We start from the raw sequence: 11,227 nt of genomic DNA on the forward strand, positions 1-11,227 counted from the left end.
ACTTCGTCTAGCCAGTCGTGGTCTTAGCCCGCAAATGAGTTAAAAGGGCGCTTCATACCCGGTTAGAACGGCTAGATACATGGGCTCATTAACAATACATATTTGAATTTAGACAGACCCTTTGTTTGGGTAAAAGGATCTAATCCTTCCATACAGTCATAAAATTTTATGAATTTATATATATTTCTTTTCGAAATTATCCTTCGGATGTTAACAAGCTAGATCAAAGATGACCGTGCGGACTACCGCAGTTTGTTTTGATGAAAGTCTATTCTGAACTTCAGACAAAGAATATGGAGCGGAATAAACAAAATCATATTTTCCCCTTTTATCATCAGGGCTGTTGTGCGCTGAAGAGCCTGAAGAGCTAGTTTTACTAGCTGCTAATTGAATAATCTTTTCACGAAGAGTGTTATCAGTAACCTCTTTAAGAAGTTCTATAACATTGTCTGAGGTTATGGTGAATAAGTTCATATCCTCGAACTGAGATTGTAGCTTGTAGAAGTCGCCATGTTCACAATTACAAACATCACCATGACATTTGCAAGTATCATTTGAGTCTTGTTGTTCTTTAGAAGACTCGGGTTTTTCATCTTCTGTTGAATAGCTTGCTTCAAAATCTTCGTAATCTGACTCAGAACCTGAAGTATAAAGAAAACTATAAACCTTTTCTTGAATATCTTCATCAAGTTCTAAAGCTTTAAGCTTTTCTAGCTTACAATTTGGAGCTATATGTCCAAACTTTCCACATTTGTAGCATTTGATCTTATCAAGATCTCTTTTTGACCTATTTTTCATAAATCTATGAGACTTACGAGAAGCTTTCCGTTCTTCTCTTTCTTCTCTAGATCTCCTTCTGGATCCTTTTCTCCTTCGATGAGATCTATGGTGTTCAGACTTAGAAGTCTCGTGTTTGGTACCTTTAGAAGCATCTGGTAAACCAAACTGTGTACAGAAATCTCCTAATTGAGATCTTTCTCTTAGCTTATCCATTTTAAGCTGTCTAGAGAGTTTTAACTCATTGCATAAATTTATGCCTTCTTGAGTACAAGCTCCAATAAGCTTTCCATATGTATAATTATTATAAGGAACACAGAGTATAAACAGCATCTTCTCGGTTTGTGACTAAGGCAAATCCTAGGTTATCAACTCCTTCAGAGGTAGCTCTAGTATTTATAACTGCTGCTTTAGCATCTATAGCCATATAGTTGTCCCACCAGCCTCTTAATTGACCAGTAAAACCTGCAATAATCATTTTGCAAATAGTCCTATCTATGTTATTAACACTTTTGCAAATAGTAGCATACATAAGCATCCTATGGACTAAGATTGTTAATTGCCTATCTGTTAACCCATCTAGATTCCATTCATAAATCTCACTTCCACTGTAAGAAGTGTTAGTTTGATTCCAATCTCTTTCTTCTATAAGAACATCTTGTGGGGTAGGTCTAGGATAGTAGTAGGTCTGCATACTAGGTTCTCTAGCATAACTACTATTCTTTTTAGGATACCCACGAAGCTTATTAACTTCCATTTCCACTTGTTTCTTAAAATCGAAAGTGGCTTCCATCTCATCTGCAAAATCTTCTGCAATGCTGATAGGTTTTGCACTTGCACCGAATTCTGAAAACTTCTTATCAAGAAGGCTTTCTAGATCATGAAGCGGTCTAAGAATGAAATCCTGTATCTCAGGAGGCCTTTGAATAGGTACGTCAGGCTGCTTTGACGTAGATGCCTTTTCAGGCGCAGACTTCTCTTTCAGTTTGTCATCAATTTGGTTTATCAAAGAAATAAGTTTATCTAACTTATTATCAAGAGAACAAATATGCTCACCAATAACTTTAACATAAAGACCCAAATAATTATTTTGAGAAATAATTTGATTAATCTCATTGATACTTACTGCGACAACCTCATTTTCAATAAAGTTTTGAAAAGCAGTAAAAGTTATACCTGTATTATTCGGTAAAATAAACGGGGCTTGAGGAGGATAAATGGATTTAATAATATTACATGTCTCATCTTTATAAGATCGTTCAAGAACATTGATGAATAAAAGTAAGTAAGTGGTTATAAACCAAGGTACAAAAAACATAATATGATTATGCAAAGCACAGTTTTCATAAAATTCTTGAGAAATATTATTTAAATCTTCTTCACTATAAGTGTCAAATAGCCAAGTTTTAAACCTGTTCCATTTTTTATCTGAAAATTCATTTTGAATATATTTTCTTGCCAGTGAACCTGGACTAAAATCAATTTGGTGTTCAGTCATCATTAACTATCGTTAGGGTTAAATTCCATTTCAGAAACGGAAGGGATATCTTTATCAGAAATATCAGAAGACTTATCATTAGTTTGAACAATATTCAAACGAGGATCAATTTTTATTTTTGATTTTTCTGAAGATATATCATTTGATAAAGTATGTAAAGAAGCAGCGCGATTTCTGGCTGGACCATGATAAAGAGTTTCAACAGGAGAAATATGTTGAATAGCCAGGCGTCTATCGGAAGCAAAATAGTGTCTATTATAAGGGACACTTTTATCATCAAACTGTACACAAATTTTTCCATCTGAATTCTGACTGATATGAGAGTATTCAGAATTAGTGACCGCATTAGCCAAATGCTCTTGGGGTATAACAGAATCAAGAACCCAAGTAGTTGGAAAGTTAATTTCTTCCCATTTTATCGGTCTTCTAGTAGTGACCTTAGATCTGGCGAAATTAGTTTCTACTAAAATAGTCTGATCAGATGTATCATATAATTTACATCTAGGATTTAGAGTAGCAAGTAATTTAAAATAAATTCTATAAGACAAGCAAATTAGTTCAGAACCAACTGCATAATTATAACCATGCGTTTTAACGTTTAAAGTTAAAGCATCTAAAATATTAGAATCTGTTAATGACAATTGCAGATTAGGTTGAGCATTAAAATAGACTGGGCCATAGGCTACAGTAGATTCTATCGAACCCATCAAAGATTGTCTAAAATTTAAATTTCTAGCATCTCGTAGAGCTGCTAAGAAGGTTTCAGGTAACCCTTTAAGAGTTAGAGGTTTAAAAGCAATCTGAACCATGCCAATATGCAAAAATTTATATTGAGATCTATAAAGTTCAATATCACGTTTATTTAATAAACGAATAGTTTGTTCAGATGAATTTAAAGCTAAAGATTGCTCTGTTATTTTAATCAACTGTTTATTTGAGATTTTATCAAACCAACCATAATCATAAATAGTTTTAATATTAACTTTCGGAATAGTCCATTTGTTTAACAAATCAAGATTTTGAGGTATATCTACCTCTTCTAAACGAGTACTTTTAGTACTAGTATCTCCTAGATCCATGATCAATAAGAGAGAAATATATCTATGCCGAAATGCTTCACATCTATTAATATTTACCATGAAAGTTCTGGCTTTGATACCAACTAACAGGATCTCTGAAGACGGGCGGTAGTCCAATGATGATGATGATGATGATGATGATGATTTAGCACTATTTTCCTATACAAAAAACGAGTAATAAAATTTAAAAAAGCACATAAATTAACATAAATAAAAAACATAGTAAAATTCAAAAAAAAAAAAAAATAGAGGATGTCAAAGAAACATACCTCCGCAGGTACATATGAATCTGGGGGAGCTTCAAGGTCAATGATTTCATCACGCACGCTCCTAAAATAAATAAATAAATAAATAAATAAATATATATATATATATATATATATAAGTCGAGATGTATTTGATGGTGTTCATACAATAGTTTGCCGATTAAATTTTTCAAAAAATATAAATAGAAAAAAATATATGAGTAGCCCATAAAATAAAATAAAAAATGTATGAACATAACACTCGATAACATTCACGTTTTAGACTTTAAAAGTATGTTTAGAAAATCTAAAGTGAAAAAAATGTATTTAATATCTCTTACACTTTTAGAGAGGGTAAATTTAAAAACTCAGTCCGACATATATATTAAATATGGGCAAACAACATACATCCCACTAGTTTAGGAGCTAATTACCTCTCTTCCCATGAGTTTTCGATATTACAATTTCTACCATATTTTGGTTTCAGATACATGTACATAACACGTTTAGATACATGTATCTCGGATACATGCTATGCAGATACATCTAATTATATATATCTAAATATGAAAGGTAGTTTAGATTAAGGCTGGCAAACGGACAGGACCGGATCAACAGGACCGATTTTACCGGAATCGGTACCGGAACCGGTCCTCGTTACCGGATTTCGTTACCGGAACCGGGTCTTACCGGAACCGGTTTTACCGGAAATTTCCAAAGGTTCCGTCCGGTCCCTTAGTTACCGGATTGGAACCGGTTTGGACCGGACCGGAACCGGTTCTTACCGGATCATTTTGTACCGGTAACTTTTTTTTATTTTTTTATTAACTTTAATTATTATATAATATTATATTATTAATTAATAAAATTATATTATTAAAAAACTTCAATTTAAAACTTTAAACTTTAAAGTTACTTTAAAGTTTCAATTGAATTTAAGTTTAAACTTTAAACTTTAAAGTTTAAAATTGACTTTAACTTTTAAAGTTTATAACTTTATATTGAATTTAAATTTTAAAGTTTAAAATTGACTTTAAAGTTTAAAGTTTAAAGTTTATATTGAATTTAAAGTTTAAACCTTAAAATTCAATTTTATATTAAAGTTTAAACTTTAAACTAATATTAAAATAGTTGAAAATTAAATTTCTAAAATGACTTGGATTAAATATAAGAGACTATTTTAAAAGAAAATCAAGGCGAATAGCCGTATATTTATTCAAATAAATAAATTGTACAATACAAATATTAGAAAGAGACAAAGAGTACATAATCTAGGTATTGAATATTAATTATTGTACTAACAATTGAAACTTTTTTTAAAATCTTTTCGTAACTTTTGTATCATTTCAAAAGAAACATTTTTTGGAACTTGTATTTGTCGTTCTTCTTCCATTGCTTCCATGTCATCATCACTATTATCACCAAATATTTCATCTATTTCGTCTTCTATTTGGCTATTTAATTGTGGTAGTCCGGTATTTCTTCTTTCGGCATTGACCCAATCTCGAAACAACACCGATATTTCCAAACTATCCTTTGCTAATGAATATCGATGATCTCCAATCATAAATCTCGCCGCACTAAAGGCTTGCTCTGAAGCGACCGATGATGCTTGAATCGCTAGCACATCTCGAACAATCCTAGCAAGGGTCGGAAATTGATTTTCACGATTCTTCCACCATACTAATATTGGAGCTTGAAGTTGTCCTTCTTCATGCCTAATCTTTTCCCGTGCCTGATTGAAATATAAATCAAAATCATTATTAGTAGATGATTCAAGCTCAAGATAATCATCCATCCAATCATCCGTATCATCGCTTCTAGGTTTACAAGATGGAGGTTCAACTATTGGAATATTTTTTTCCATAGATTTATATGTATTATATAACTCTCTAGCTTTTATATATATGCTACTTTTACAATCTTCAACACTAGGAGTTTCATCATCTTTAATTTCTAAATTTGCATAAATCTTTTCAACCATTCTTTCAACACCTTTTAATTTGTAATTTGGGTTGAAAGTAGTAGTAGTCAAATAGATTTGAGGAATAGGGAAAAAATATTTTTTGAATTTTTCAATCATAAAAGCAAGGGAATTTTCAAATCGATCTTTTCCTTTATATTTTGCAAATTCAGATGAAATAGCACAAATATTTACTAAAACAGAAGAAATAGTTGGATAATATTGACCAGAAGCAGCATTTGTTGCTTTATAAAAAACACTTAAAAATTCAATAAGTTCTTTTGTATTTTCCCAATCTTCATAGCCAATTCTCAAATTCGGGTCCGCATTATGAGCATTAAAAACTAATTGTACCGGCTCTTGATAAATATAAGCAACTTGAAGCATTTCAAATAAAGAATTCCATCTAGTGCATACTTCTTTTGGAACTTTTCTATATTCAAGTCCACATTCTTTACAACGATTTTTAAATTCTGTAATTCTAGCTTTTATTTTAGCTTTAAAAATCCAATTACAAGCAAGTCTAATTTTTTCACAAGAAATTCCAAATTGAGAAATACCATCTTTTACTATCAAATTATACACATGTGCGGCACACTTAATATGAAAAGAATCATTATCAATTGGACAAAGTCTACATTTTAAATAATCAATTGCTTTCAAATTATTAGAAGCATTATCTAAAGTGACACTCATTATTTTATCACATATTCCATAAAATTGTAAAACAAGGCCTATTTTTGTTGCTATATAAGCACCGGTTTTAGTTTCTTCAACATATTTATATCCTAATATTTGTTTTTTCATGTTCCATTCATGGTCAATCCAATGGACAGTAATTGTAAAATAATCATTACCATTAGGACTACGTCCCATATCAGAAGTAATAGATAATCTACCATCATAATAAGCAAATAAACAACGAAGAAAATGACAATATTCTTTTTGATATTTAAAAAGATCACTTTTAATTGTACTTCTTGGAATACCTTCATAATCTGGGTTATACAATTCCCGAATATACTGAATAAAACCAGGATGTGAAGGAAATGAAAAAGGCAAACCACAAACAGCAACCATTTTAGCTAATTCTCTACGATCTTTTTCTTTACTATATGTGCGGTGTGTGCTTCGGCTAGCCGGGTTAGTCATATTTAATTCATTTTGAACCATATTAGAACCTCCAGCTCCCATAGAATTTTCAGGTTGAGGTATTCCATTTCTATTAGCCCTTTCTATATCATCTAGGCGAGCAAATTCTTTATTACACTTTCTCAAATGTGTTCTTAGTCGTCCCGTTCCCCCTTGTGTACCCGTAGTTACATGTTTCATGATCAATTTACATTTCGTGCAAGTAACAGTAGTTTTTTCCTCATTTTGTACCAAAAATTTCCATACTAAAGATCTTTTAACACGTACAACGGTCTTTGAAAAAGTAGGTAAAGAGGGGCTTCATCTTGTTCCAGTAATTCGGTAGCCGGACTAGTAGGGGTAGGGGTCTCATCATCTTCCTCATTTATTTCTACTTCCTCATCTAATTCTTCCTCAAAATTAGTAAAACATCTATTTAAAGTTTCATGATCTACTTCATTTTCGGAATTAAATTCAATAGGTCGTGAGTCTCGTGTAAAAGAAGTTTCATCAACATGAGTATAATCATTAGTATTAATTCTAAATCTAGGTGCCAAATTTTTAGAATTAGAACTACTTCCTCCTCCCCTATTATTTTTTCTTTCCGACATTGGTCTTTTACCACTATATTTTTCCAAATTCATGTTCAAGTTTAAAATAATTAATATTATGAAAAACAAGCAAAGATAATATAACAAAAAAATAAAATAACTTAATTAATAAACAAATAAAAAATTAAAGTTGGAACGAATGTACCGAACGTCTACGTAAAAGTAGACGTATAACCAAAGCCGGAATTGAGAGATGCCAATTGAAGCTTCCGATTTACTTCAAATAAATCTCCGAAATTCGAACTCCAAGTCAATATCACAAAATAATAATTATGAATTTATGAGAGATTGAAAATTAAGAGATTTTATAAGATATTAATGAAATAGTTTGTGAATTTGTGATTTAAATGAAAAAATATGAGTATATTTATAGTGTTAAGGGGTAGAGAGGGGTGGGGGGCTGTTTGGAGCCGTTTTGGGCCCCAGCCCAACGGCTCCTTAACGTTCACATTTTAAAAAAAAAAAAAAATTAAATTGACCGTTGAACCGGACCGGAACCGGATCAACCGGATAAAAATCCGGGTTCCGTTTCGGTACCGGTTCCGGTACCTATAAGACCGGTTCCTTACCGGTACCGGTCTTACCGGTACGGGAACCGGACCGGACCGGACAAAAACCAGTCCGTTTGCCAGCCTTAGTTTAGATACATATATCTCAGATACATGCTAAGCAGATACATCTAATTATATGTATCTAAATATGGAAGGTAACGTAAACACATCAATTTAGGAGGAAATCACGCGTTTTCCTATTAATTTCTTCTCCAATTCTTCCATGGATTTCCTCTCCCAAAAATTTCAAAAAATAATAAATTTCTTCTCATTTTTTTGAGCATCAGAAATTTTTTCTTATAGGTACATAATCTTAATTCAGATACGTTTGGACTTCATCAGATACGCTTTAATTAGATACATGTATATACACATACAACTAACTAGACACATATTTTTACCGCCATCTCTCTTCCCTTTCCCCTTCGTCTCTCTCATCTTTGGCAATAGAAAAAGTGGCCATTGATGCCACTAGTAAGAAAATAATAAGTATTTTGCTGTCAAATCAGTCCAATATCATACAAAAGTTTGATTCTTCAAGTTATAATTAATTAGATATTAGACTTCCGCATGTTGATAGTCTTAGAGAAGACACGCCCATTGATGCATTCTTCTGCTCCAGTGGAGGAGTCATCATTGTCCCGAGAGTATTTTGGGATGCGATGGGAGGGGAAGGATTAGGAGAGAGAGTAGGTTGATCATTTGGAGTGATGATAAATTAGGGGAGAGGGGATGACGTGAGAGATAATTTGAATTGCTAATCAACCATAAATTAAGGAATTTGAATTTTAAGATAATTATTCAACACCATATTTAAGGAACTTGTATATCTGATTAAATTTTTTCAAATATATGATATAAATATTAAAAGTGATATTATATGTAATTATTTTAAACTAGAGGTAAAATAAGTATATATGATAGTGAAGTATGTTTAGATAAGTAGTTTTTCCTTAAATAAATAAAGAAAAAAAGTTATGATATCACAAAAAATGTATTTGCACAATTTTTTCTTGTATACGTAAACGCAAATTACATCTCTAATAAATTTAAAATATTTATACATTAGAAACACAATTTTTTGCAAGAATTATTTCGATAAAACAAAATCTGGTCATGTAATCAAACTTACTTATGTTAAAAATAAATAATTAATACCTCTTTGACACGATTGCGAAGTTTGAATGATTTTCTGAATTATCATTGGTTTGAGACCTAAATAATCAGTCAGAAAAAAAAATTAAAGTTATTAATAGTGGTCATGATTTGTAAAAGAGGTTGTGCAATAATTTTGTAATATTTGGGTGGCGACTGATGATAAATGTGTTTTGATTGAGAATTGATAGAAGCTTTATAATACTCTAAATTAAATTTTAAAAAATAAAAATGAAACAAACTTACATTGTTGAATCAAGAAAATAAGAGAGAAAATCAAAGAGCAATGACTTCACAGACGAATAATCAGAAGAACTTACAATAGAGTATAACAATAAATGGTCATACGGATCTTATTTATAATGTTCAAAATTTAATTAACTTTCCATGTGGATTGATTTCTCAAGATTTACTTAATGAATTGAATAGAGAATATATAAAGTCAAACTAAATTTTAGTAATAACTTAATGGTTGTGTGAAACTAAATTGAGAAATTTAATTAAATTTCACTAGTTTATGAACTAATTACTTAGATACACTCTAGTTTACAATATTACGTATCTTATCATATTTTTGTGCGTCTAGATACATGTATCTCAGGATACATGGGGTTAATTTTGTTCTAGATACATTGTATCCAAGTGAATTCATATGTATCTGAGATGAATAACAAATCTCGCTCGCCTCCCTCACATCATTCCATCTCGCTCGCCACTCTCATATGTATGTAGTATCTCATATACATGTGAATCACACCAGATACATGTATATAGAGTGTATTTAGTGTGATTCACATGTATATGAGATACATAACAAAATATCGTTTGCCTCCTCCCAATCTCGCTCGTCTCACTTTCTATTTTAGTGTATCTGGTAGTAAAAATACATGTATCTAAGTGTATATTTCTCAATATATGATAGAAATTTTTTAATTAGTGATATGATACGTGACATTTTTAAAGTATAGTTGATAAGAGTATATATGATAGTGAAGTATATCTATAGTTTCACCAACTAAATATTATAACTAGTGATATGATACGTGACATTTTAAAAGTATAGATGATAATAATATATATGATACTGCAGTAAATCTAATTATGTAGTTTGTCTAACTAAATATCTATAATAATCATATGATCAGTATATTAGAAAAATAGAATTTCTAGAAAAAAATCATAACTTATTTTATGGTATAATAGATAGGAATGACTGAATGAGAACCAAACAATTCATGGTCCTAAATATTTCGATCAACTGGTTTATAATATGTGTATCAAGTCTATAAGTTATGATAATTATCAGATATGCTATATACATAAATGTATGTATTTATGTATATATGTGTGTGTGCGTGAGCGCTATATATATAATATACATATTTATACACAGTATATACATTATTAATGTATAATATTATGTATATTTCAACTGTATAAATAAGCTAATTGACTGAACGATATATATTAACAAAATTTTCAGTAAAAATTTTCTTTATACATGAAATTAATATAGCAAAAAAAAGCCTACTTAAAAAAAGTTAAAAGACCTAAATACAAAATATTGTCAGAATAATCTAAGAATTTTCTTCGTTTTAATTTATGTGACTTGATTCTGAGTTGAATAACATCAAACTAACTATTTTTTTTGTGTGTGTGTGAATTTTTGAATAGGTGCAAAACCAGTGGATGTGGACTTAAAGCAACAGAAAGCAACAGTAACAGGATTTGTGGAGCCAAAAAAGTGTTTAAGGCAGCACAATCCACTGGTAAAAAATGTGAAATTTGGCCATATGTGCCATATAGTATGGTGGCACATCCTTATGCTGCTGGTGTTTATGACAAAAAGGCACCTCCTAATTTTGTAAGGGCAACTACTGATCCTTCTGTTGCTCACTTAAATCCTGTTGAAGAACAATATTCCCTTATGTTTAGTGATGAAAATCTAAATGCTTGTAATATTATGTAGTAGTTAATTATAAGTTTTTTTTTCTTTGTTATAAAGTATACTTGATCCTTTGTGTGTATTTTTATTATAAGAAAAATTGGTTACTGTGTAAAGAATTTTGATTTGTGAATTAAAAGGAGTTAATATCTCAGATGGTCACTCAACTAAGCACTCTTTGCTCAGAAAGTCACTCAACTTTGGTTTTTAACTCAAAAGTTACTCAATTATGAGTTCTTTTCTCAAAAAGTCACTAAACTTTAGTTTTTATT

At 30.8% G+C, this 11,227-nt stretch overlaps 1 protein-coding gene across 1 annotated transcript; it reads left to right on the plus strand.

Moving 5' to 3' along the window:
- The first annotated feature begins 9,616 nt into the window (after positions 1-9,616).
- LOC107060836 (heavy metal-associated isoprenylated plant protein 26-like) lies at positions 9,617-10,979 on the plus strand. Its single transcript, XM_015309215.1, has 2 exons — positions 9,617-9,621; positions 10,685-10,979. Exons 1-2 carry the CDS (start codon positions 9,617-9,619, stop codon positions 10,977-10,979), a joined length of 300 nt encoding a protein of 99 aa, XP_015164701.1.
- The last annotated feature ends 248 nt before the right edge of the window (positions 10,980-11,227 follow it).

The sequence above is a fragment of the Solanum tuberosum genome, unplaced genomic scaffold (genome assembly GCF_000226075.1).
Source record: "Solanum tuberosum cultivar DM 1-3 516 R44 unplaced genomic scaffold, SolTub_3.0 scf00001, whole genome shotgun sequence".
Taxonomy (NCBI): Eukaryota; Viridiplantae; Streptophyta; class Magnoliopsida; order Solanales; family Solanaceae; genus Solanum; species Solanum tuberosum.